Source organism: Lepisosteus platostomus, chromosome 5, assembly GCF_059453375.1.
Source record: "Lepisosteus platostomus isolate fLepPlt1 chromosome 5, fLepPlt1.hap1, whole genome shotgun sequence".
Taxonomy (NCBI): domain Eukaryota; kingdom Metazoa; phylum Chordata; class Actinopteri; order Semionotiformes; family Lepisosteidae; genus Lepisosteus; species Lepisosteus platostomus.
In genome coordinates this window covers 24,357,415-24,384,978 of record NC_142615.1, presented here as the reverse complement: position 1 = coordinate 24,384,978, position 27,564 = coordinate 24,357,415, and the positions used below count along the sequence as shown (strand labels likewise).

Below are 27,564 nucleotides of genomic sequence, written 5' to 3'. Positions count from 1 at the left end.
AGGGCAGTGGGAGGTTGCTGTTTTGAGACGGAGGCATTGGGATGGTGGGCCGAGATCTATTCTTCTTAAGGATTTCTTCATCGTGAAAGATCGGTCCACAGGTCATCCAACGAACTCAGGGAATCATGTGCTACTGAAGGGAGTGAAGTGCTGAAACACATGACATGCCCCCTTGATCTCACATGCACAATTCTGCTGCAATATACACAGCTACCGTCCACACTACGCAGTGGGGCTTCAGCAGAATCTGCTACGCCACCTGTAATTACATATCCAGCTGCACACATATACATGGCCCTTCTGTCCTTTTCAGGATCTCAAAAAAAAGCATAGCGTGGTTTTCCTGCCACATGATTGACCTCATCTCCCTCAGAATGTGCCCCGCCACATTCATTGCTGAAGCAGGACGGAGGCTAACGGACATGTCAGAACAGTGAGGTTCAACGATCTCTCCAAAATATTGTGGTTGTAGTGGAAGAGATATGTTTTAAATTGTACCTTGGTATTTCAAACTCTCTCTAGAATGTTATCCATTTCTATTTTATTTTGACAGGAACTGTTAAAAGGCTAATGACACTAGATGAAAAGAGAAGAAAGAAAACACAACGTTTCAGCTGTGGAGCCTTCTTCAGGTGTGAGGGCTCCACGGCTGAAATGTTGTGTTTTCTTTCTTTTCTTTTAAGCATGGAATAGACCTATTACTTGTTCCTTTGCAGCCTACACATGGTGATGCAGCTCCCCACCTGAACTGCTAATGATACTAGATGCCTGGTAGTTTGTGGTACTTGGTTATTGTCTTATGTTTGCTCAAACTGCATATGTGTTGTAGCAGCGAGGCTTATTAATAAGAAAGAATTAAGTGTTCTGAGCCTTCCCAAATGAGGCCCCATCTCTGTTCATCTCTGTGGTGCAGCCACAGAGAAACTATTCATGCAGGCTGATTTAAGGTTTCCTTTGATAAGGGACAGCTCCCAAAGGGGGATGCACTTAGCTAAGCCTGGCTATCATGATCAATGGTCATCCATTGGCGCCTATCTGTCTAGGGAGTGCCAGATGGACATCTGGACTGCATTCCTAGGTGTCAGGAGTAAATGACTCATATCTCACCTTGATCAACCAATCAGGGACTGGTAGGGCCAAGTAACCCACGTGGGACTCTGATGCCCATGGAACTTTCACCAATCAACGAGCTGAAGTTCCTCCAGGTAAAAACAAGAAACACAGAGAGCCTGTAGTAAGATTCAGGAGAATTCTGTGGACTTTTCTAAAGGGAATTCAAAGGAGAATTCCAGGGCAGGACGGCCCAGGAGCAGAAGGCTCCCAAGGGCAGGACATTCTCACAGAGCGCCTCCTGACCATCCTGAGACTCAGCCCAGACAACCACGGAACGGCCAGTGTGTCCGAGTGCCAGAACTTTCCTTTGTTCTAAGAGTCTAGAGCGGAGGTTGCCAGAGAGTAACCAGAGGATCCACCCAAGGTTAGCACCAGTAGCAGGCCTCGTGAACAGGTTGGAACTGTGGACAGCTGAATCACTATTCAGAACTAGCGCTTCATCAGGAACGAACTGGTCTTCTTCCTGACTTGCTGGGACCCACAGTCATCTTTTCTCCTGTGCGCAAACTTTGCTAGTTAAAGCCAACACTAACTAGCCGGTCAGTGAGCATCAGCAGCGCACCGTCGCAAGCCGCACAGCACAGCCTGGCACCGAACCAGAGAGCGCGGATTGGACAGCAACAGCCTGCAACTGTTTCTTTGAGTCCGCAGGATATCTGAATCCCCAGAGATTGGATGAGTATTCAACTTCACTGCATTACTGCTCGAGAATTCAATTGTTATCCCAACCAGTTGATATCAATTTAATTCCTAAGAGTTATGTACTTGTTTTGAGTATCTAATGTAGAAGTTATAACCAAGTTCATTTACGAAACGGTCTAAATGAATGATATATTGAACGTATGTCCTTTTGATATGTGTAACACTTTGTATCTGATTGAATATATACCTTTTGTATTCTGATAACCCTCTCGATAAGATCTGTTAGGTTTATATGCATATTCTATGTATTAATAAATGTATCCTCGTGTATTAGTACCTGTGTGTGTGCGTTGTTTGAGTTATGTCGCATGGTTGGATTCTAAAGCCATCAAAAGAATCAATTTTGTGATTTACTGCTACAATTAATAATTGTCCCAGTAAATGCCCAAACCCTACAGAACTGGTGCCTTCAGAAAGCACACTACAGTGTGATTGCATATTTTTGTGTATTTTCATATGTCAATATTTAATTCACTCACATTCCTGTATGATTGGAAGGAAGGCAGATTGGATTTGGCACAGGACGCCTGCTCATATATGTTGATCTTTGTTGGGCTGGAAAAACAATGATAAAAAGTGAAAAAAGCTCTCCCCAACATTTCCCTTCTCTTGGCCATGGTTACACTGCCCTTTCTTTCCTTCTTTTGTCCTTCTACAAAGATTCCAGGGCTCTTTATCCACCATAATATCAGAAGCCAAAAATAACCATCTAATGTGTAAACAGCATTTGTAATGTTGGTAGCTGGAAGAGGTTAAGTATGTTTGCAAGACCTAGTTGATTACACCACAGACTTACCTTGTTTTTTTTTCTCTTTTAAAGGCTGTGCTGGACTGTACCACTATCATAGAAGATTTTTTTCAAGACACATCGCAGTTCCATAGTAGAATTTATCAATAGTAGAATTCCATAGGACATTATTTATCAACATCTAACATTACCCAGTGTGAGACTCTGCCAGTAAACCTCAGAGCATTGAGTTCTCCACTGGTGAAGATGGCTTTCTGAAGTCATGAAATCCACTGCTGGGATGCCTGAGAGACAGTGATTGAATCCTGTCTGGAATTAGGCTCTCTGTTAGTGTTGATCTGTGGGAATTATGTGGTAAAAAGGGAAAACTCCTTTACTTTAGTCACTTTGAAAGTTCAAATGTACAGATCTTCAGAAACCCCAGTCTGAAGGATGAAGCAGGTTCTGCTCAAGGAGTTGCCTACGTTTTGCTCCATTCAATCCAAGCAGATAGTCCAACATTTGCCTTCTCTTGGCCATGATTACACTGCCCTTTCTTTCATCTTTGTACTTCTACAAAGATTTCAGGACTCTTAATCCACCATAATATCAGAAGCCAAAATTAACCTTCTAACATGTACAAATCATTTGCGATGAAAGGAGGTGGAAGGGTTTAAGAATGTTTGTAAGACCTGGTTGATTACCACACATAGACATGTTGTCAGTTTTTTTTCTCTTTGAAAGGCTATAGGAGGGGTGTGATGGACTGTACCACTATCATAGAAGATGTTTTTCTTCTAAGGACACTTCTGTAGCGGCAAGGCATATTTAAAATACAGGAATTAAGTTTGCTGCTCCCTTGCCAGTCCCTCTCTCCCTCATCTCAGTGCAGCTGGATACAGAGAGGCCATTCCATCTGGTTCACATTTAAGGTGTTTTTCTAGCTGATAGAGTTTCCTGATAAGGAACAGCTCCCAAGGCTGAGATTCACCAGCCACCCTAATAAGTGGTCATCTCTGGCGCCTTACTGTCTGGGAGATTCCATGGGAGAGGTTCATCCCAAGTTTTACAACCCTAAGGTCAGAGGTCACTGTTACTCATCCTCCACCTCAATCAGCCAATCAGGAACTGGTAAGGCAGGGTAACCCCACGTGGGTCTCGAATGCCCGCGGAACTTTAAGCCACTGAACTACCGTAGTTCCTCCAGATAAAACAGGCAGCACGATGCCCAGAAGGTGCCCCTCCAGGACGTTCTCAGACTCAGCTCGGACAATCACGTGACGGCCAGTGTGTCCGAGTGCCAGGACTTAACTTTGTTTTAAGAGTCGAGAACGGAGGTTGCCCACGCATAACCAAAGGATCCGCCCGAGGTTAGCCCAGCAGCAAGCCCCGTGAACCACGGGTACTCCACCTTCAAAGCTCGCCTGATCAACGAGTGAACTACGGTTGGAACTGTCGACAGCTGAATCTCAGGATTCAGGACTAGCGCTACATCGGGAACGAACTAGTTTTCTTCCCATCTAAAGAGTGTGATTGGCTTGGACCCGTAGTCACTTTCCATGTGCACAAGCTCTGCTAGTTTCAGCCAACACTAACTAGCCGGTCTTCAAAGAGCATCAGCAGCGCATCGCAGCAGGAATCTCTCCCTCCTCTCCTTCTCACCAGCCGCACCGGCCACTGCCTGGCACCGAGCCAGAGAGTGCCGATTGCACACAACAACAGCCTGCCACTGCTTCTTTGTGTCTGCGGGAGATCTGAATCCACACAGATCGGATGAGTATTCAACATTCTGCATTACAGCTCGAGAATTCAATTGTTACCTCAACCACAATTGATATCAATCTAATACCTATGAGTGATGTACTTGCTTTTGAGTATCTAGTGTAGAAGTTGTAATCCCAGTTCATTTACGAAACAGTCTAAATGAATGGTATACTGAATGTATGTCCCTCTTGGTTTGGAACTCTTCATGATTTAATATATACCTTTTGTATTCTGCTAACCCACACTCTTAAGATATGTTATGTTTATATGCACATTTTATGTATTAATAAGTGTATTAGTATCTGTGTGTGAGCGTTAATGAGTTAACCCGCAAAGTCGGTTTTCTAATAGCCATCAAAGAATCATTTTGTGACTTACTGCTACAATAAATAATTGTCCCAGTAAATACACAAAACCCCTACACACGCATGGAAACCAATATTTACCTGCTACTCCAGAATGCAGCAGAGAACAGTTGGACAGAAGGTTAGTATCTGTCGATACTGCATCACAGAAGTCAGTCTCTTCCCCCTCATTATGCAGGCTGACTTGTTCACGATGAACTGTCCTCCAGTGACAGTCAGCTGCAATCACTGACTCAGACATGGTGTTGATACACTGAGGGCACTTTGGCTGATTTGGTTAACATGCTTTCCTCTTAAACAGGAGATGCTTAAATCCCAGCAGTGCTTTTCTTCCTGTCTTGTCTTACAAAATGTATCACTATGGATGATTACGTACAGCTTGATTTTGTTTAACGCAAGTTTTCATTTTCTTTCTGGAACAACTTGCTTTTCATGAAATTCATACAGCTTGTTAAAGATGAAATACAAATCTTGCCTTGTATATCGCAGGCTGGTAAGAAAAAAGCATTATTTTCTTTTTTTTAAGCTTGCAAATGGAGAAAAGGACACACGTGAGTCTCTGTTAATTAAAAGGTAAGTGGTTTGAGCCCACCCAGAAATGCACTTCTCATTATTGCAATGTAAACCTCATCTCTACTTATTCGGATTTCTTAGCAAAACCTTAACCCACTTGATATTTGCAAGAAATGTGAATGTTTTTGTTAAACAATTAAGTATGTAAGTCAATATCACTGGGAATGGCCAATAATGACCAACATTCAAGGACATCATATTCAGCCAAGGACTTTGACCTTCGAACGGCTAGCAGAAGAATTCATTTATGCTCTCGATGCATCCTTAGTTAGAATATTTAAAATTACGACACAGATTTGTTGGAGAACTTGACAAGCAAAAAAGACAGTTGGACAGCATGATTATGCTAGGACTGTACATTTGTATTTTAATACTTTTGTATATTTATCTTAATTGTAATATACATGTAACCATAAATGCTGTTCTATGTAAATACATTTTGTTGTATTTTATCATATTTTAGCTGAGGGCACAAGGGGGTCTATTATACCTTCCGAAACTTCCAAGACAACTATAACAGAGGCTCATATTTTAATATAATTTGCTTTAAAAGAAAACCACAATTTGTACGATATCATCCCTCAATATCGACGTTCAAATGAATGATTTAAAGAAGCAACAGCGATAGGAGAGTACATTGATTTTGGACCAATGTTTGAATCTGAACAATCCTTCCTCCTGGAAAGAAGAAAAAACAGGTATGTTTTGAGTCATGATGATGCTCTTCTGGATTAAAAAAAAAAAACAGTGCAAATTTGTTTCGGATGTATTTTGGATAAAATTATAACTGTCATCGAAGAGAAATTTGATCAGTTGAATGCAGTCGAATCTTTTGACATTTTATATGATGACAGGACGTACATTTAGGACTCAGTACCGATAACGCTGCTGATATTGATGGAGTAGAAATTAAGTGTATTGGCAATTTTATCTGAGGCAAGAAGTACTAGAACACCTCCTATAAAAATGTTAGGATTCAGAGCAAGAAATATTTTTCCACCTCACCCAATGGTATTGCATTAACGAGGCTGAAGCTGGCTTCTTATTCGCCAGCTTCTTCTTCTGCCTTTAATGCTGCTGCTGTGTTGTTATGCCGCCTTTCGCCTGTAGATGGCTCTTTACAGTAATTTTTAAAAGTACTAATCAGGATGGATTACTGTATTTATCCTCAGTAAATGGGAATATGTAAGTAGTGACTATCCAAATAACATTTTTGTGTGAAACACATTTCAGAAAATTGTAAACCAATTTTCAAAACTCACAATAACACAAACACAATAAGTAAATAAGACAAAGGCAAAACATAAGTTCACAGGCACTTTCTGCATATTTACCACGACCTTGCCTTCTGATCATAAAAAGTCTTAAAATCTTGCATTTTACAAGAACTTTTTAATATAAATGGGACATTTAGAACATGGCATATGAGAATATATGGTTAACCGAGGATGAGCAACGGGTGATGGCACTTCCTGCTTCTTGCTATAAACCTACCCCCTGGTTATAAAAACATCTAAAAATTCTGACACTGAGGTGTGAGAGACAATGGAACAGACTATCAAAATCCTGAACTTTAGGAAATTTTTCAAATATGACCCTGTGAACATGGCATGTCCCTCCTTCCTCATTACCAAAACATCTCAATGTTCCAACACTATGTACATTGGTAATTACAACACTTCACTGTTGCATTTCTGAGTTGTGACATTGTGAACATGGCATGTTAAAGTATATAGAAACTCTAGATCAGAACAGGCTTAATGCAATTCATAGTGATTTATCATTTTCTGACTTTCTAAATGAAAAAAAAAATTCGGTGATTATGACACTTCGGTATGACATAAAATATGCTCCAATGATAGAATAAATAATCATGGAAAAAATACCCACAGTGGACATTCATAGTTGTGATTATAGGAATGTTAAATATCAGGTGAGTAGCTGCGTCAGCATGCGTAGGCTGCAAAGGAACAAGTAAAGGGTTATTCCATGCTGAAAAGAGAAGAAAGGAAACACGACGTGTTGGCCATGGAGCCTTCTTCAGGTGTTAGAAAGACAGGGCAGTATGCACAGATAATTTTCTTTTTATCTTTGCTTACTGCAGTTTATTTTTGATGACAACATCAAAGACATTAAGGAATTCTTACGGCTAACAGCTCCACATCAACTTCCTTTTATAACTAACCTCATCAGATCTCTCAACTGCACTCTTCCAGTTTCTCACTTCAGAGAAGGATAAAAAACTCAATCATCCTCTACAGAGAAAAACCATCAACACCCCTACCACCTCCACCAATCCTAACCTTGTTGTTACTATACCCTCTGACCTTTCCCTTTCACCCCTTTGCATCCTCAGCTAACATATTTTAATATTACAACACAATTAAAATAGATTGTACAGTATTTACAGTTTAAAATTAAGGTAAATATGTCCAAATATCAAAATCCAACTGCACAGTGCTAACAAAACAATGCTTGTCAAGTTCTCAAACAAATCTGCATTGTATTTTTAAAATATTTCAGCAGAGGATGTGACGGGAGTATAAATGACGATTCAACGATCATTTTTCTTGGGTGAATATGGTTTTCTGGGGAGTTGCGATGTTGGGCATTATTGGACATTTTTGACAAGTGTTGAACAGTCACATTTCCTACAAATATTAAAATGGCTATGGTTTAGCTGAGAAATCCAATCGACCTATGTGAAAACAATGTTTACATCACAGAAGAAACCCATCCCTGGGTGGACTTGAACCACCAACCTTTCGGTTAATAGCTAAACACGCTAACTGATTGCGCCACAGAGACTGACTGGTGGAGTCTCTTCTCGAATCAAAAAAAAAAAATCTCTTACCGTTTATTTTGCCAGCCGGTAATATTTCTTCTGCACTGATAACCAAGAACTGAATTTCATGTTTCACAAGCTGTGTGAATTTCATCAAAAACAAGTTTTCCAGAAAGGAAATGAACACATGCTTTTAACGAAATCAAGCCCTTTGTGATTGCCCGAAATGATACGTTCTGTACTACAAGATAGGAAGAAATACACGGCTGGGATTCAAACCGCAGTTCTTTTCTTTAATAAAGATGCACTTTAACCAACTAGGCTACGGTGACAGGACAACCTTCACCTTTTACAGCCGCTTGGACACACCGCTCTGAGACATCTGCGTTCAGAAAGCGCTGTACCTGCTCTCAGAGCAAATTGCCTCTTTTACATACAGTAGCAGCCCCGACACTGAGAAACGAAGAGAACTGGCTTTTATCCGGCATTTTTCATGTCCAATGCGTTTGACATCTCCCAAGGGCGACAGAGTTCTTTTGCAACACTATTTCTTCTTCTTTTTTATTTCTGTACGCTTTGATAAAAAAACGAGAAATCGTGCAAGGGAAAAATGTCTTTTTTTTCATAGAGAAAACGTGCACCAGGAAATGTTGTGTTGAGAAGAGGTGATTTAACATGATACGTGACCTAATTTATCGGAGTAAATGCTCACCCACCAAAGTCTGGAGAAGTTGGAGAGTCTGGTGGATGTAATAATTATACGGTGTTGTGGAAGAAAACAGTCTTTCTTTGAATTCTCAATCAATCGGAATTCCAGTGCGAAACATAAACCCTTTGTCTGATTTAAAGAAATAATATTTTAAAAATCATAAAAAATCGGAAAACACATGTTTCTCACTTTGAAATTTTAGACGGGGCGGTATATTACTAGTAGCGACGCTGAGCACACTATGGGGGAATCCCGGTTATGTGAAATACCAGCAGTTTAATAAATAACGCATCTGATTTTGAATCATAAGATTGTAGGTTCGACTTCTACCTGGCTCGTGTAAATTTTATTCAAGCTCCTCAGTAATAGATGTCTATTATGTAATGAACCGCACCTAAAAGCAAACATTGGGTCTGTTTCCTTTGTTTTCCAGCATGAAATAGCAAATCGTTACAAAAAGTACCTGCTAATGTCCAATAGCGGTTTTTTTTTTCAAATTACATTTTCAGGCTTCAGACACTTTTTAATAAAACAAAAGTGTCCGGAAACTCCCTAACTTTCAGGTTTGCTTGAACCTGTATTAAAAGAAGTTATTTGAAACTTCCGGGATTCCATTCTCTGATGTAGCTCTCTCTTAAGACGGATGTGATGTTTCGCAGATGTGAACTGTGCCTTCTCTCTTGTGTTCAAGGGTATTCGCTGTGTGAGATCCTAACTGTATGTCCAGTAGGGCTCTATTTTGTTTAGATTATCTATGTGGTGTACAGATAGAACTCAACTACATGGTGTGAATTCCGTGTTTAGGACGAGCAGAACCTGAAAAACGAAAAGCAGACCTCAATGTGATTTGAACATGCAGCCTTCTGATCTGGAGTCAGATATGCTACCTTTGCGCCACGGCTATCAGCACCTTTGAATTTCCCAAAGGAGACAAATCAACTTCACAAAAAAAAATCTCCTGTGAAGAGCGCCGCTCTTCCGAAGAGAGTCTCTTCATCCCAGACCACATTTAATTCTTCCTGCGCAGCTCTTGTGCAGGTGTTGTTCTCAATTACAGATCCAGGAACACTGATTTTTTTTCTATTTTTTTTTTAATTAAGTACCCCATGGTGCAACGGTAGCACGTCTGACTCTAAATCCCCAAGTTCATTTTCAAAGTATATCGGAGTCAACTGATACTGATCAGGTTCTGCTGCTACTGAACCCGCAGTCTTCACCTTAAAGTTCAATTCCCCAAGCCTTTTGACCTTATATGTCCATCCCTTCTCGTCAAAACTCGTATTTTCACAGAGTACCCTTCAGAAATCGCAGTATAGAATGAAAAAACTCCAGTAGATCTCGGCCGCTGTTGGTGATTTTCCTTTAAAAATAAATGAATCTCTGGAAATTTTACGGAGTGTATCACTTTCACTGAGACCGAGAAGTGTTAAGCTGTACATGAGTCTTTGTGGTTCGGTTGTTAACCAAAAGGGTGGTGGTTTGAGCCCTCCCAGGGACACTATGAGCCTTTTAATGTACACACCCGTCTCACTTTATCTCCACGGCCGGTCTTGTACCGCAATCAAATACAGAGCCCGTAGGAGGCAGTAAGCTCGCATATATAGCTCACTGTGTATATAATGAAGAAGTAGAGGTTAGTTTCTCATCTGCGCGTTACAGAGCCTTACGCAACTCGTACTGTACCAATAGCTAGGGTTTGATCCCTGCACGGGCTATTAGTTGAAAAGCCATTGTAAATGACGTGTAAGAGATTTATAGATACTGTAGATCAGTGGTTCTCAAACTGTGGTACGCGTACTGGCAGTGGTACGTGGAGTGCCACCAGGTGGTACGCCAAATGACCCTGGAACTGTGTAGTGTGCACTGAAAAATCGGGACGGGTTTTCATATTTTGTATTTTAATACGTGTCGAATACGCAGCCTACGTACTACGATACAGTGCATGCTAATACTTCAGTGGACACAAGAGATACTCTGTAATTCTATACCACTCTATAGGAATGCGTGCTACGGATGCAAGTGACCAATTGTATTTAAAAAAAGCTATTGTATCTCCAGCAAATAGGGAGAAAGGAGAATGTGCGTGATTTTGGAACAATGCCAACATTGTAAACACAGGAATGCATAGAAATACGTGCTACGAACGCAGGCAATCTTGTGAGCACACGAAAGAGTGATAACAGAAAAATATTTAAGAACTGTTCGAATTTGAGAAAAATACACCAAGCGTCTCTGTGTTTCGCTCCCATGCGCATGAAATAAAAACTTTAAATACGGAAATAAAAACAGAAACGCGGAAAAATGCAAGCTTGTGGATTGCTAAAGCAGGTAAGCTACACTATTTTTGAAGAACCTTATTTACCGTTGGCAAAAGAGCTGACACGTATTATGTGTGGAGAAAAAGCTGCTAAACAGCTCGACCTGCTGCCCCCCTCCCCCTGAAAGACACAGTCTTTCATAGAATTATTGAAATGAAGAATTATATCAAAAGTACACTGATAGAGCGCGTTAAGATGAGCAGATGTTTTTCACTGCAATTAGATGAGTCTGTAGTCGATTTGGCCAATTTGCTCGTTTACGTTAGATACGAGTTTGAGGGTATGTCCCATGAAGACTTTCTGTTCTGTAAACCGCTACCAACAGGAACTACAGGAGAGCACATATTTCAGCTTCTGAATGAATTTTTCGAAGAGAATGGCCTCGACTTGATAAAATGCGTCTGAGTTTGTACAGACAGTGCTAGAGCAATGACAAGCCGACATAACGGTGCAGTTGCACGAATTAGAGAGGTTGCTCCAGAAATTAATGTACGCATTACAACATCCACCGCGAGACCTTTGCCGTCAAGAAAATGCCTGGCGATTTAATATCTGTTAGACTCTGTTGTGAATTGTATCAAGGCTCGAAAAATTAATTCACATCTCCTTTGCTCAACTAAATAGGCTCACCCTTCTCACTGAAATGGTGCTTTTTTATTAGTTGTTGTTAATGTTTTTTTTCTGTAAAATACTTTGAGAAGCCACCTTTAAAGGCGCTATATCAAATAAAGTTCATTATTATAATATTTATTTGTGGGGTTCCTATGAGATGATGACTTGTAGGTGGTACTTGGATGCTTTGGTTGGATTAGGGGTGGTACTTGGTCCAAAAAGTTTGAGAACCACTGCTGTAGATACTTTATTGATCCCATGAGGGAAATTAATAAAGCTTATCCAGCTAGCTTTTATGTTTCACACTAAATTGCGATCTTGAAACCAAAATAATTAGAAATATGGAACACAACCGTTGTTCTCCAAGAAGGAAAGCTGTTTAACACTGACGTCACTCCTTTTTATTTAACCCAGATTGCGAAGACAACTCCACCCTATCAAAGGTAATTGTTGCACAAAAGTTGGAAAGCACACTCTGAATCCATCTGTACTGTATATTTGATTTCCGCGATCCGTTCAAGGCTGCTTGGTGCTTCGCAAGCAAGTCATTTCAGGGAAGAAACTCAGTTTAGAGAACTACTGGTGCATTTTCACTCATTGAATTTGATCTTTGTACTCTCTTTTCATTCTCAGCTATAATATTTCAAAATTACAGTTCGGATTTGTTGGAAAACTTCACAGGCATTATTAAGTTAGGACTGTACAATTGTATTTTAATATCTTGGTATATTTACCTTCATTTTAATATGGATGTAACCATAAATGTTGTACTTTTGTCGTACATTTTAACTGAGGACGCACGACGACTATTATACCTTGTGATACATGCAAGACATCTGTAAACGAAGATGTAATTACAGTCAAATTGGCAATTAACAGAAAACCACAATTGTATAATATTATTTCTCTATGTCGATGATCAGTTGAAGGATTTGAAGAAACTATATATTATTCCTCGATATCGATGATCAGTTGAAGGATTTGAAGAAACAGCAGCGATAGCAGGTGATTTTGGTTTTGAACCCATCTTTACACCTCAATAATCCATTTGTCCTCGAAAAAAGAAAAGACAGGCATGTTTTGAGTCTCATAATGATCATCTTCTCGATCCAAAGAAACATATAAATTTGATTCCTTCCGTAGTATTTGGGATTTTCTTACGAAGATCTCACGAAGTATTGCCAGGATCTATATTTAGCGTTCGGTAGTGATAACACTGCTGATATTGATTGAGTAGAAATCTATGATGTATTGACAACTTTATCTGAAGCGAGAAGTCCTAGAACGCTGCCTATGAAGTGTTAGGATTCATACCAAGATATACTTTTTGTTTTCAACCCAAAATGCTGCTATTGCATTAATCATTATATGAACTATACCAGTTTTGGTAGCTTCTCTGCATGATTTTTCAAAACTGAAACAAATTACAAAATTATTTAAGATCAACCATGACAAAAAATTATAAATCAGGACTAATATTAATATCAACTGATGTTACTACAGAAAAAAAGATTTAACTGAAATATTAATAAGACTATTTGTGATTATGTCACTTCTCTGCTTCAAGGTCAATATAAGACTCTGAAAGTAGTAAAGCAAAACTGAACTCAAAATCATATTAGGAATTCTGAGCGATATCTCCATACAGGTAATCCAACAGAACGTTGAAATATTTGAATATCATCTCTCTGTATATTGCGCTGCTTTTAACCTAGAGTAAAACTATTGGATTGAAGGAATGCTAACCGCTGGGTTAAAATGTATAGTTGTTATTTGGAGAAATCTGTAAACTCGTGATCTTATATGTTTTAAAAGACAGCACAGGAAAAAACAGTGCTGATTATTTTCCGGAGACGGAGCACTGATGACCTATCTGAGCTAATCGATAAAACCCACCCAGTGGATACTCTAGCAGAACATCAAAGAACATTCACCTTTGTATCCAAAGAAACCACAGGAACAACATCAGGTAGCACAATCAATTCCCCTTTTAAATCTTTCCTGTAAGGTATGCTATGTGAATTCATGAAGTTAATCCTCTGATCTCTTTTGAGCACGAACAAAGTATTTCTGATGGAGCGCTCTGTTCAAAGATAAGCTATTACCCCTGCCAACGATTCGGCGTGAAGAATTAAAAGTTTCACAGACAAAAGCAGCTCACCACCACAGCCAATATTGAATGTACTGTACTTGCCGGTACACTATCATGTGCACTGCCTCAAAAGTGATCTTGGCAGATGTTGTTCCCTACATAAAGCTGAACATGCCAAAGAGAATTTTTGTTGAGAAAACAAAATATTTTTTCTGCCTTGATGTTTAGCCTGTCTTTTAGAAAGTCTATCTCTAAACACCTCCTGCAGCCTAACAAAAAGCACTTTTACTGGTCGTATTGCAGGTCTTAAAACACTAACATTTGGCAGCAGTGGGATTCGAACCCACGCCCCCAGAGAGACTGGAGCCTAAATCCAGCGCCTTAGACCACTCGGCCACACTACCTTCCTCCATGTCTGTCTTCCTCACATTCCTGGCTTGGACTGGGGGGCTTCAGCTCTTGTCGTCCGATGATATCATGACATGTGGAAGTGACTGCAACTTTATCTTCCGAGATGCTTTCAATAGCACAAATGCTACTTTCACCGGCACAAACATAGCAATAACGAAAGAGGTGGGTTTCATCCTTTGTGCTGTTTGTAGGGGCGCAACTCTACGTCGATCTACTGACTTGAAGAGCAAAAATCAAAATCCTCTGCTATTACTGTTGCTTTTTTCATAGTTTCTTTAAATCCTTCATTTGAACATAGATTTTGAAGGATATTGATGATAATACCACATAAATTGTGGTTTTCTTGTGATCGCCAATTTTTTTCAAATACCAGCCTTTTTTACAGTTCCTTGCGTGTTTCACAAGGTATAATAGCCCCCCTCGCATCCTCAGCTAACATATTTTAAAATTACAATAGATTATACAGCATGCATGTTTTCATTTATATTAAAATTAAAGTAAATATACCAGAATACATACAGTGCTAACCCAATAATTCTTGTCAGGTTCTCCAACAAATCTGCGTTGTTATTTTAACATGTTTCAGCTGAGGGTGCAACAGGAGGATAAATGAATTTTCCCGCCAGCCGTTCAAAGACCAAATTCCATGAGTGAACATTATTTTTTCAGAAGTTGCCGGTATTGGACTTTGCCGGTGGTAATGAATTATATCCACAACTGTTGTAGTAGTTCCTTCTTGAAATTCGACACGTGCAAAGCACTCGTAATATCATAGGTGTTAAAGTTCGCTGAGTCTATTTGAGTCATGGTGTGTATCCCTGCCTATCATTGGGAGACGGGTAGCTTTTTTACACTCAGATTCCAATCTTCAATGCTTTGTGTGAGAGCTTACATAACTTTCATTTTCTCACATTTTCTGACGACTGTTCCAAAGGGGCACCCTGTCAATTCCGAATACTTTTCAAAAATCTGCCAGCATGTTTGATTATTGTCATTTCATTTCGAAAAAGTTCAATATTGATCATAACTAAAGAAAATAATGATCACGAACAAAAAAGGGATAAAGATGCGAGTCGATCTTGAATCACAGCTGGGTGACACAGTCTTCTGTTCTGATATGGTTGTACGAGAAACAGGAGGAATCGCCAATCTCCTATAGAACATGAGTTGAATCAGGAGTGAGACATTTCGTATACTCGTGCATATGTCAACGCCTGACCTACATCATAAAACTAACATTAAGTTGTCAGAGACATTCATTTATATACAAACAAGAGACAGACCAAGTAATAATTCTACATTAGTTCAGGTGGGTAAACCTGAACTAACTAACTAACTAACTAATAAGCCTATTAATAATTCTACATTAACGTGTCCTACACTGATCAGACTAATTGACATGGTCTGATTCAGAGCCTGTGCAGTTCGTGCTAATTACAACAAGGACAGTTCTGAACCCTCATCACCGAACTGAGCACAAGTTCAGCTGTTCTCCAGTTTTGTTACGCATGGTTTTTCATTGCAATTGAGTTCAGAGCTGGAGCTGAACTCCAGACAGTACAGTGTTTTGGGTAAGTTGTTGAAATTCGCATGAGGCTGCAGACAACTTACCTAAAGTGTGTTCTATAGCTTTCAGGTGGAGTTCATTTATATAAAAGAATGTAAGTGGTATAAACGAAACAAGCCAGACGGCAGTCCAACCTACAGTATAATTTTCTGATGGAAGTCCTGACGCGTTATTCATTACGCCACTGACCCTGCTATTGTAGTGCTAAAATAAAACACGTTTTCTACATTTATATCTGTTTAAAAATCACTATCTAAAAAAGACAAAGGGTTTGTGTGTCGCGCTAAAATTCCGCTTCATTTCGAATGCAAATTAAAACCATTTTGTTCCAAGAAATCATAAATTTGTCACATCCTTCATACTACTAATAAGTATACGAATAAATACTCGGAAGAAGCCGCTCAGGTATTAGAGAGATTTAAAATCGGATCGGAGGATTTAGAGTCCAGACTGCAAACCAACAGCTGACACAGGTCTTTTATAGAACCGTTTTGATTTCCTCTACTTTGTCCCCGTGACGTCATTGTCCTGCTCACAGCCGAGCCCGACACACATCTGGTTTCTGTCGCTGAGCGCATACCCTGCGGTCCATGCGGGTCCTAATACCCCAGTACAATGACGGGGACACTAAACTGTAAACAGGTGCCGTCCTTCGGCTGAGACGTAAAACCGAGGTCCTGTGATCATTCAGGAGAATGGTGGTGGTGGAGGGGAGTCCCCATTACCTGTAAAGCACATTGAGTGGAGTATCCAGAACAGCGCTATATAAGTGTAAGCAATAATAATGATGATGATGATTATTATTATTATAATGTAAAATGCAATAAAAAAAATCAAACTTTGATTCAAAATAGATTAATGTAAAAACTGATAAAGCTAATGCTTTTTTCAGGGCTATATCTACTTTTTTTTTTTTTTAAACCGAAGTCTGTCGCGATTGTGAGAGTTAGAGAATGTCTTCCAGCGGGTGCCTTCATATCATGAGCGTCAGTCTCGCCCGTAGCTGCGAGAAGGTTAAAAGCGCACAAGTGATCTGTAGACGATGTTCGGGGAAGAAATAATTCTGTTTTCAGCAAAGGGAGTGAGAATGAGCTCAGCCCGGCTCCCAGCAGAATCCATTCTGGTTTGGTTACTGTTAGACTGTGCGTCTGAGGCTCTTTGGATCGCAACGTAAAAAAAACAATTGTTCACATCGTGTGACTTCCACGACAGGAAGGAAAGATATCACTTTAAAAAATCAGAACTAAAGATTTGGATCCTGGGCCTCAACTTAAAAATAAACAGAGTTTAACGACAGGAAATTGATTCCAGTTGTCAGATCACGTATACGCATACCTTAGCTTTGTGCAACAACCTGAAACTTTCAGGTACCATAAATAATATTATTGCTAAACATATGCCATTCTAATTTGCAAGCGACCAGAATATAGAATACGAATTTTTGTATAAAAATGCATTAAGTCCTGTTCTACACCTGCGTGCTTTGGAAGCGCTGGCCTAGCTGTATCAAAATATCAGATTGTGTTTCTGCAACATTTCGTGCATAGTACGCCATTTTATCTAAAACAGTCACAACGAGGGCTTTACATGCAGTCTGGGGTATTTTCCCCTTTTATATTTTTGCCACTTTATATCGAACCTGTTATACTCCCAGAAGTGCACAGTAGCTTGTACTTAATAAAAATGTACAATTCACCGCTGGTATAAACAGATGTGTGCCGTGTTTGCCTTTGTAAGCATTTGTTTAAAAAATAAGTTCACAATACGATAAAAACACAGAAAGCACAAACTTTATAATACAACGATACAAAATCAATACCAAATCATTATGCCAATTAAGTAACTATCCTTTGAAAACAGAGAACACCTTTATATCTACAAAAAACTTGACATTTGTATGTATTTTTGAATTACAAAGCAGACAGTGTAGTCCCTTAATTCAAAGATCAGATCTTGGCCAAAACAAGACAATCAGACGTGGGCTGAATTCGGAACAGGAGCCTTTGCTTAGTCGATTATTGAGCTTTTGATCAATGTCTGAATAAAACAGAGTCGCTTTTTTAACTCTTTGATTAAATTACATGAAAAGCACCTTCCTTTGATCCGGAATCAAACCAGCAACCTAAGGATTCCCTGTTGACTCCACTACAGTCCTCCGCTCTACCAACTGAGCTATCGAAGAGATGCTGTAGCATTGCTCTCTGGCACATACTGCCCAATGAAGTAAAATGTGAAATGGGTGATTTAAATCCCACTTCGACATCAAGTTTCCAACTCGTTTCCTTAGTCTCATTTACCTTGAATTTAAGCCACGAACCAGGATTCTACTGTATAAACTTCCAGGGATATTACAAACCGCTTGATGGGGCATCAATCATTCCAGGCGGAAATTGATTCCTTTTTTTTCTCGAGGGATCATATTAAACATTTCATTAGTATCGAGAGGAGGATCACCAGTAGACACAAAACAAACAGTTTCTTTCTGTCTTTATTAGAAAGTAGCGTTTGTGCTACATTAATAATATTTTCGTGGAAATAAAGAAGTTGTAAATTTTAAAAATTTATATCTGAATCGAAATGTGGTTTTGAGTTAAATATTAGCGTGTTCATGTAATTAGTTTGTGTTTGTCATTACTATATATATTGCCATGTTACTAGAATTTGTAACTGAAGTTTACTAGTTGTGTTTTTTATGATGATTAGACATTTGAATACAATATTGTATATAATGTATAATTTGAACTACATATTGATCAGGTGTGAATAATTGTATATTTTAAGAATACATTTCTAAAACAAATCATTGGCTTTATTTACTAGTTTCTACACCTATAAAAATCTTTCTTTGATGTATAATAGACATCAAAGAAAGATGTCTATTATACATCAAAGATGAGCAGTGTGTGTCGTGTTCACAGCTGATAACTAGAAGATGTCTGGAAGAGGCAAAGGCGGAAAGGGACTCGGGAAAGGAGGTGCTAAGCGTCACCGTAAGGTTCTCCGCGACAACATCCAGGGAATCACCAAGCCCGCAATCCGCCGCCTGGCTCGCCGTGGGGGAGTGAAGCGGATCTCCAGGCTGAACTACGAGGAGACCCGCGGGGTGCTGAAGGTGTTCCTGGAGAACGTCACCTACACCGAGCACGCCAAGCACGCCAAGAGGAAGACCGTCACTGCCATGGACGTGGTGTACGCGCTGAAGCGCCAGGGCCGCACCCTGTACGGCTTCGGAGGCTAAACAGGAGCGGAGCTTCACTACCGGACCCCGACGTATAAACCCAAGTGACCCAGTGACATTTGTCACTGCTGAGGTTGCTTTATGGGTCTATTTTCTATACTGTGCTGATCAATTGGAAATCAAATGGCAAAAAAGACCCGTTTCCGCACCTAAGGTCAAATATTAGGAATCAAAACTGCTTGAATGTATGGAAGCACACAGCTTTATCAAGATTTCCAAGTGCAAGATCTTTTTATTCATAAAAGACCCTATTTATGTTGTATGAGAAATATTAATATTAATACAGAATCTTTTTTCACCAAATAAATGGGCTTCCTAACTTTAGAAAGCCTTCTAGACAAATACTAAAAGAGCAAAAATTCCAGTTGGTAAATGAAATGAAAACACATACCCTACCAAACCTTGAGTACAGGCCATTCAGGGTGATAATACAGAACCATTTATAATTCAACAAATGAAACCTGTCAACTGGTAATCACCACTTATCATAAAAAATAAGTAGCAATACACAGTAGGGGTCTCTTGGGTGCAAGTTAAATCCATGCAAGAAGGGGGTTTAATGTTGTATTTCCAAATCAGATATGCAAATGAGAGATCTGGCCCAGCCAATCTCAAAGCTCCCTTGGTCTGGAATGGAGCTGCTCCCCTCTTCTAGTTATTCACACTGGAGTTAGGTTACATATTAGCACATTTCATCTAACAGGTACTCCAGAAACAAAAACGTAAACAAATGACCTGGAATGTGACCACACCTATTAGAATGTAGTTCAACAGATAACTTGTAAACCTTGTCATAAGATTTTTTTTGTTCTACAAAATATACTTTATTCCGCAAAATAAACATCTCAAAAGAAACATCTCACACATATTAACACTCCATGTAATAAATAACAACGGCGTAACGGAGATTGATTGTCCGTTATCAATCTTTGCAAGTGGGGGCGGATTTGCGCAAATAAGAGAGTCCCTCCAAACCTACCACTCGCTATTGTCCTTTAATCCCTGTATAGGGCCCAAAGTCCTTTCCAGCGCTCCCTCGCCATGGGGAAACCCCATTTGGCGACTAGGCACTTCGTCCTCCTCCTGAGGTCCGATGGGCTCCCGCAGCGCCCGACAGAGGTTGCAGTAGAAGATGCAGTCGAGTTTCAGGGAGAAATGTGGGACATCTCGACCCCCTTCCTCGACCGGCTGACACATCCGGTTTCTCGTGATGTACTCGTACTTCCTGCCCCAGACGAAGCCGAAGATCATCCCTTGCAGCGCTCGTCTGAGTCTTGCCGGCAGCGGGTACACCACCGCCAGGTAAACCAAAGCCGGCAGGATCACTTTCCCTGTGTAGGACAGCGACCGCGTTTTCCACAGACCCAGCTTCGCGTTCACCTTGGCGATCCTCTTGGTCCAGTTGTTGGTCTCGTTGTCCTGGCTCTGGAAGGAAACCCCCAGTATTTTGAGGGGCTCCGTGCAGAGCTCGAGACCCTCCGGCGCCGTCGCCCTGTGCTTCCAGGGCCCGAAGAACTTCAGTTTGCTCTTTCGGCGGTTGAGTTTCGACCCCGAGACTCTGGAGTATTGCTACATGACCTGCAGGGCCCTCCTCAACCCCCTGTCCGACCTCAGGAACAGCGTCGTGTCGTCGGCGTACTGGGAGATCTTCAGGGTTTCCCCCACGCCTCCCGGTATCTCCAGGCCGTCGATGACAGGGTCCCGTCTCACCGTCTCTGCTAAGGGCTCTTGAAGAGCAGGGAGCCCTCCCTCATGGTGTCTCCGAGTTTCCCCCGGCGGAAGATCTCCTGCGCCACTTCCACCAGGTCTTCCGCCAGGGTGTCCCAGAAGCAGGTGTAGAATTCCTTGGGGAGTCCGTCCGGCCCTGGCACCTTGCCATTCTCCATGGACAAGAGCGCCGCCTTCAGCTCCTCGGCCGCAATCGGACCCTCCAAGTCCTCCCTCACCTCCTCCGGTACTCGTGCTTTCAGCTCCTCCAGAAAAGCATCGCCTGCCTCCACCTCCATCTGCTTTTCTGAAAAGAGCTCCGTGTAGAAAGCGGTGGCCGCTTCTACCTTGTCGCTCTCGTCCAGCACTTCCTCTCCATTTCCCCGTCTCAGGCCGTGGATCACCCTCTTTTTCTGGGCTCTTCGGACCTGATTGAGTTTGCGGAGCCTCTCCTTCAGGTCCCGTGCCCGGGCTGAATTGAAGGCTCCTCCCCCGTTAGCCGAGCTGTACTCCTCCTCTAGTTGGCCCTGGAGTCGTGCAGCTTCCTTCCTCTCCCTGGCCACCTTCCGTCTGCAGTACGTCTGCGCCAGGGTTCGGGTCCTGTCTTTCACCGACTCCCACCATTCCACCATGGAGCTGTAGCCATCTCTCAGATCGACCCAGCTCGCGTAGTCTTTACGGAACAGTGCCTTGAAGTCATCTTCCTCCAGTATCTCCCGGTTCAGCTTCCAGTACCCACGACCGAATGGCGGCAGGTTGGTGTTAGCCACCACCATCAATCGCTCGTGGTCGGAATACCCCTCCGGGGACACCGTCGCCGACTCCAGGGAGCAGGTCGTGTGCAGAAAGATGTAGTCCAGGCGGCTGCACACTCCCCGGGAGTTTTTCCATGTCGTTCCGGTGTCGTTAGGGCAGCACCGTCTGAAACCGTCTACCAGGGAGAACTGCTTGAGTAGCGACTCCAGCTCTGCCGAGCTAGCATCGCTCCCCTTCTCCCGGTCGACGTTGAAGTCCCCGCCAAGCACCACCTGTCTGTTGGTGGTGCAGCAGCTGGCCAGGTCAGCAAACACTTCCTTCAGGATAGAGGGTTCTGTTGGAGCATAGACGTTAATTGCTCTCAACTTCTGCCCCCTCCGGTCGATGTCTACGACCAGGATCCGGCCCTGCACCACCGAGAAGGAGGAAACCAGCGTCATCTCTGGGTTTCCGAGGAGGATTCCCACTCCGGAAGAGTGGACCCCTCCTACGCTCCAGCATGATTCTCCCTTCGTCCATTCCCTGCTGAATGTCAGCTTGTCCCTTTCATCCTTCAGGTGGACCTCCTGTAAGAAACAAACTGAGAAAGACTTTGAGGCCAGATCATGAAAGACTCCCCGTCTTTTCACCGGGTCTCTTAGCCCTCTCACGTTAGTTGTTAGAAAGATAAGTTTCACAGTCATGATTAAACAAGTGAAAGTTGAACCTCCTCTCTTTGTGCTTACAGTGGAAAACTTGGGAGTCTACATCTGGGCACTGTTTAGCCTAGATGTAACTCCTCTCGTTCGGGTCCTGGGGGGAATATGCTGGGCTCCCTCCAGGTCTCGCTGGGGACTGAAAGGTAAACATGCTGGACAGGTCCAGCCCTACCATCAGTCCCGGCTCCAGGGCGGCTTCAAAGTAATCCTAGTCTTCCTCGAGGATACTCTCCGCCACTGCTTCGGGAAGGCTTTTTTCTTCCCTTTCTCCAGGAGTTTCAGGGACCTCCAGTTGCTCCTGGGCCTTGGGGGAGGGGGGCTCCACTTCCTGGGCTGCCTCTTCCTGTTGTTCCTGGGCCTCAGGGGAGGGGGTTCTGACTTCCTGGGCTGCCTCCTCCTGTTGTCCGTGGGACTCGGGGGAGGGGGGTTCCGTTTCCTGGGCTGTCACTTCCTGTCATCTTTGGGCCTCGGGGGGGAGGGTTTCCATTTCCTGGGCTGCCTCCTCCGTTGGTTCCTGGGCCTCGGGGGAAGAAAGTTCCGTTTCCTCTAGGACGAGGAAACGGTTCTCCCTTACCACTCTTTTCTTTTGTCCTTCCGAAGGTGGATCCTCTTTCCCTTCTTGCTGGGAGTTATCCAGGGCCCTTCCTCCGGTCAGCCATTTTGTCCGTCGTCCTGGCGGCCATCTTGAGGCACTGGTGCGGCTGGGGTGTGGCCTCGGCAGTTTCGGTTCTCTGCAGGGGAGGTGCGGGTTCTTTGTTCTCACCTATCTCCCTTTGTCTTGAGACCGGTTTCTGCCGGTCGGCTTCCACCACCTGCGCAAACGAAGGTTTGCTTACCTTGCATTAGTGAAGGAGGTGTCCCTCGACGCCGCATCCATCGCACTTTTTGGCTGCCCGGCAGGTTTTTGCCAGGTGCCCCTCTTTGTTACAGTTGTGACATCTGACGATGTCACACGTGTTCTCCTTGTGGCCTGACTGTCTGCACTTCTTGCAGAAATCCGGCATCCTGGGGTAGTAAAGCTACCCCCTGTCGGCTCCGATGTTGAAGTGGGCCGGGGGGTGCTGGAAACCGTCGACGCCCTCTAGGTCCTCTTTCAGGAGGACTCGGTACAGGTGTTTGCCGTACCAGACGCCGCAACTGTCCCTGATCTCCGTCGGTTTGCCCACCACAGTTACATACCTCCTTAGGTACGCTGTTACCAGTTCCATTGGTACGTAGGGGTTGTATGTGAGGACTGTGATGGTCCTCTGGTTTGTCTTCCTCATAGGCTCCGGCCTGAAATCAGAGAAACGGGGGTGCTTACCTTTTTCTCTGATCATTTTCGTTGCCTTTTCATATGAGGCGACCGTGGCCATGTAGGCCTCCATGTATCTCTCTGCCTTGTTGTCTTGCAGGCAGTAGAGATCTCCGGCCACCAACTGCAGGATCCCTCTCAGGAAGGTAATGAAAAAGGATTTCGCAGTTGGCATCGTCTCTGTTTTCTTGGTCCAGTGGAACCGGATCAGTGTCTTCTTGTCTGCCATCTGGAAAGGAGAAAAAAGAAAAAAGGAGAGAAAGAGAGAGAGCAAGGTCCTGTGGAGAGGAGGGTTTAGCTGCTAAAGGAGCAGCGAGGGAGCCCTGGCCTTTGTCCTTGTGGGCAAAGCCCAGCTAGGTGCAGGCGCAGGAGGAGAGAGAGGGAGGGAGCGGATAGTGCTTCCGTGTCTCGAGGAAGAAAGTAAGCACCGCGGGCAGGCCACGAGTACCTACTCCCAGCCAAGAGGCCAAGGAGGCAGAGAGAGAGAAAGGGAGAGGGGAGAGGAGAGAGCAGAGAGAGAGAACGTTGCTGCCGGATCCCACCCAGCTCAGCTGCTGCTTGGCCTTAACCCCCTAGGCTCAACCTAGGGTGATACCAGCTCAAGCGCTCTTCAGGATCTTCGATCGCCTTCTAGAACTTTGGAAAGACAAGAACTGCGGGCATGCCACTTGAACTTGATCTTAGCCAAAAGGCCGATAAAATTGGATTCCAGCTCACTGGCCCTGCAAAACTTAGTTCAAGACTTTAAACTCTCAGACACATATAGATGTATATATCCCACAACAGCAGGATATACATGGTCAGGGAGGAATAGCAGCTCCAGAATTGACTATTGCTTTGTGTCAGAGAAAATGAAAGTTGTTGGGGTCACTCTTCAGCCTGTCTTCTTCTCAGATCATCAGGCTTTAGGGTGTAGAGTGGAACTCAAGGGCGGGACTGTCTTTGGCCCAGGCCTCTGGAAACTCAACACAAAGCTGTTAGAGAACGAGGGGATTAGTATCCCGCTAAAAGGAGAAACTATCACAGTGGCTGTCCTTGCAGTGTCTGTATGGGTCAGTAGGAGAGTGGTGGGAGGAGGTGAAGGTGAGGACAAAGGCCTTTTTCATGGCTGAGGGAAGGAAGGCTGCTGCCAGACGGAGAGGAGTGCTAGCCAGGAAACAGAGGCAGCTGCAGCGTCTCTACACGATGCTGCACAGTGGCTTCGATGTGCTCGAGGATATCACCCTCTTAAAAAAGGACATCCGGAGCATAGCGAAAGAAAGTAGTCGAGGAGTGCTGTTAAGAAGCTGAGTGCAGTTCTTGGAAGAAAATGAGAAGTGTACTCGCTTCTTTTTCAGGAAAGTGGTAGGCTCCAAGTCTGTCATGGAAAGTGTAGTTGATGAGGAGGGAAGAGAGAGAACAGAGCCGCGAGCTATCCTCTCCTGCACCGAGGCCTTCTACTCAAGACTGTACAGCTCTACAGAGGTAAAGGATGAAGAAATTCATTTTTTTACCTCAAAGCTAGAAACGTTTTGAGTGAAGAAGATAGGGAAGTACTTGAGAGGAATTTGACAGTAGAAATGCTGAGACAGGCTATGGAGAGCTTACAAAAGGGGAAAAATCCGGGTGCTGACGGGCTCCCTAAAGAATTTTACTGCACCTTTTGGGATCTGCTTCAGGATCGGCTACTGCTCCTATTCGAGGAAAGCTATAAGACAGAATTGCTGCCTGACTCCTTAAGAGAAGGCACTATCTCTCTCTTGTTTAAGAAAGGAGCAAAGAATGACATAAAGAACTGGAGACCCTTCAACCTGTTAGACATGGACACTAAGATTCTGTCCAAAGCCCTTTTCCTGCTCCTACAAAATGTAGTGGCCTCACTGGTAGGGAAAGAACAGACTTGTGGGATAGCAGGACGCCTGATGAGCGACAACCTGGCCTTGTTGAGGGATGTCTGTCTGTACTCAGAGGATCGCTCCCTCCCTCTGTGCATTTTAGGTGTAGACCTAGAAAAGGCCTTTGACCGCCTAAACCGGCAGTACTTAACATCGGTACTTGAGCACATGAAGTTTGGCCCCATCATGAGAAAGTGGATTAACCTGCTGTACACAGGTAGCAACAGCAGAGTAATGGTTAATGGCAATAGATCACGCCCCTTTGAAGTCTGTTCAGGGGTGAGGCAGGGCTGCCCATTATCCCCCTTGTTATTCGTTTTGGCTATGGAGCCCTTAGCCTGTGCCTTGCGCCAGGATCAGGCCATTAATGGGATACCAGTGCCTGGAAGTGGGGGAGGAGAGGTAAAGACATCTCTATACATGGATGACGTCACCCTGCTCCTCTCTGACAATGCCTCAATTAGCAGAGCTCTGCAGTGATGTGATCGTTTCTCTTTGGCTTCCTCTGCAAAAATTAACAAATCTAAGAGTGAGATTTTTTATCAGAACTGGAGGGAGCCAAAAGAAGGACATGACCTCAGGCTGCAAGAGAAGAGAATTAAGGTCCTGGGGGTGTATTTTGGAGAAGAGATGGGAACAGTAAATTGGCAGAACAAATTGCCAATCTTAAACAAAAAACTGATGCAATGGAAGGACCGAGACCTCACCATGACAGGTAAGGTGCTGGTCATCAAAGCCGAGCTCTTGCCTGTCTTGAATTTTCTGGCTTCTACCTTCCCAATCCGACACCGTGTTGCGGCGGTGCTGAGGAGATTGATGTTTCAATTTCTATGGGGTGGGAAGCAGGAAAGACTCAGAAGGGAAATAATGTACAGGCCGCTACCCTCAGGAGGGAAGTCTGTCCCAGATATTGCTACGAAGCTGCTGTGCATTTTCCTGGCCTCTGTGCTGAGAGGCTTTGCAACAGCACCTGCAGCGCGTACCTGGACTTATTGTGCCAGGCTCTGGGTAGGTAGGGAGGTGTTCAGAGTGTGGGGTGTCAGACCCAAGCTGGATGTCCCACTCTCTGACACATGCCCTGCAATTTATGGGACAGTTAAAAGTTTTCTAAGATCTCACCCAATTCGCCATATTCCCCTCCGAGATGTCAGCGTCCAAAAACTGGAAGATTTCATTGCACCCCAGAACAATAGGCAGACCCCTGTGGGCATTTTAACATCAGCCCAAACAAGGAAGGTGTGGAAACACACATCCTCTAAGTTTCTGTGCAACATTCACAGAGATTTAGCCTGGAGTGTCGTCCACCAGTGCTTACCGGTACGAACTTTCTTAGTTCTTAGGCCTCACCCCCAGCCCTCGCTGCGTTGGGGTGGGCTGCGGCGAGGAGGAGACTGTGACCCATGTCCTGTGGTCCTGCTTTTTTGCTAAGGCCTTCTGGGCACAGTTTGAAGATTGGTTGCAAGCTCTCTCGCCCCAATTTACCCTGACCGCTGCTTTTGTCATATACGGCATCTCTCCTGACAAACTTCCTCCTGACGTGTTTGACAGGATCTGGGCCGTGGTGAAGAGTGGGAAAGACGCCCTGTGGAGAGTGAGGAACATGGGGCTGTTCAAAGGCATCGAGGTCCCAGTCAAGGCAGCAGGTAGCCTGGCCCTGTTCATCACCCGAGAGAACTATTACCTCAGAGAAGGGAGAGAAGGGAGGGAGGAAGCAGAAAATCTTTGGGAAATAGAGAGCATAAGTCAATATCTCAAGAAACTGTGAAAAACATTATCATGTTTAAGTAAAGAATGTGATTTGCACCAGAAAAAAAGAAAATTGTTGCTATGTAACTGGTACCGTGTCAAAATGTAATGAGATGTGATCATATATACTGTTTTAAGTATGTATATTAATGTAAAGCTTTCTAATTTGTGATGTCCTGTATTTTTTGGTGAAAAGAAAATAAAGTTCTTAAAAAATCGGTTCACCCAGGGTGAGGCTGGGCCATTGCACTCCGGCTGTGCTGACCCCTGCGAATTCCCCAAATGTGGGAATCTCGACTGCATAATTTCTGGTAGTGGGGGACTGCGTTCGCGCTCTCCCCTGATGTGCTTGGTCCAATATCAGATACAGAAGAGTTACGACAACACGATCTGCGATAGGATCCCAGTTCAAAAGGAGTCGATGCCACTGCTGGTTCCCGGTTTCTTTTAGTTAGAGGTCCGGAGAAGCATTTCAAGCTGGTTACACTACTCCTTCCAGACATTCATTCCCTT

General features: G+C 43.2%; 1 protein-coding gene and 3 non-coding genes across 4 annotated transcripts; 2 read left to right on the top strand and 2 right to left on the bottom strand.

Moving 5' to 3' along the window:
* Window positions 1-14,082: 14,082 nt before the first annotated feature.
* On the bottom strand, window positions 14,083-14,164 carry trnal-uag (transfer RNA leucine (anticodon UAG)). The gene has a single exon. It is a non-coding gene; the product is annotated as a tRNA-Leu (tRNA).
* Window positions 14,165-18,670: 4,506 nt separating this feature from the next.
* Window positions 18,671-18,976, top strand: LOC148665274 (histone H4-like). Its single transcript, XM_088631589.1, has one exon. It carries the CDS (start codon window positions 18,671-18,673, stop codon window positions 18,974-18,976), a length of 306 nt encoding a protein of 101 aa, XP_088487715.1.
* A 306-nt stretch (window positions 18,977-19,282) lies between these two features.
* LOC148665273 (U7 small nuclear RNA) lies at window positions 19,283-19,340 on the bottom strand. Its single transcript, XR_015938930.1, has one exon. It is a non-coding gene; the product is annotated as a U7 small nuclear RNA (small nuclear RNA).
* A 7,889-nt stretch (window positions 19,341-27,229) lies between these two features.
* LOC148665272 (U1 spliceosomal RNA) lies at window positions 27,230-27,394 on the top strand. The gene has a single exon (XR_015938333.1). It is a non-coding gene; the product is annotated as a U1 spliceosomal RNA (small nuclear RNA).
* Window positions 27,395-27,564: the final 170 nt, after the last annotated feature.

Excerpts from the sequence above, each read along its gene's own strand:
- LOC148665274 (XM_088631589.1), top strand. The coding sequence starts at position 18,671 with ATGTCTGGAAGAGGCAAAGGCGGAAAGGGACTCGGGAAAGGAGGTGCT.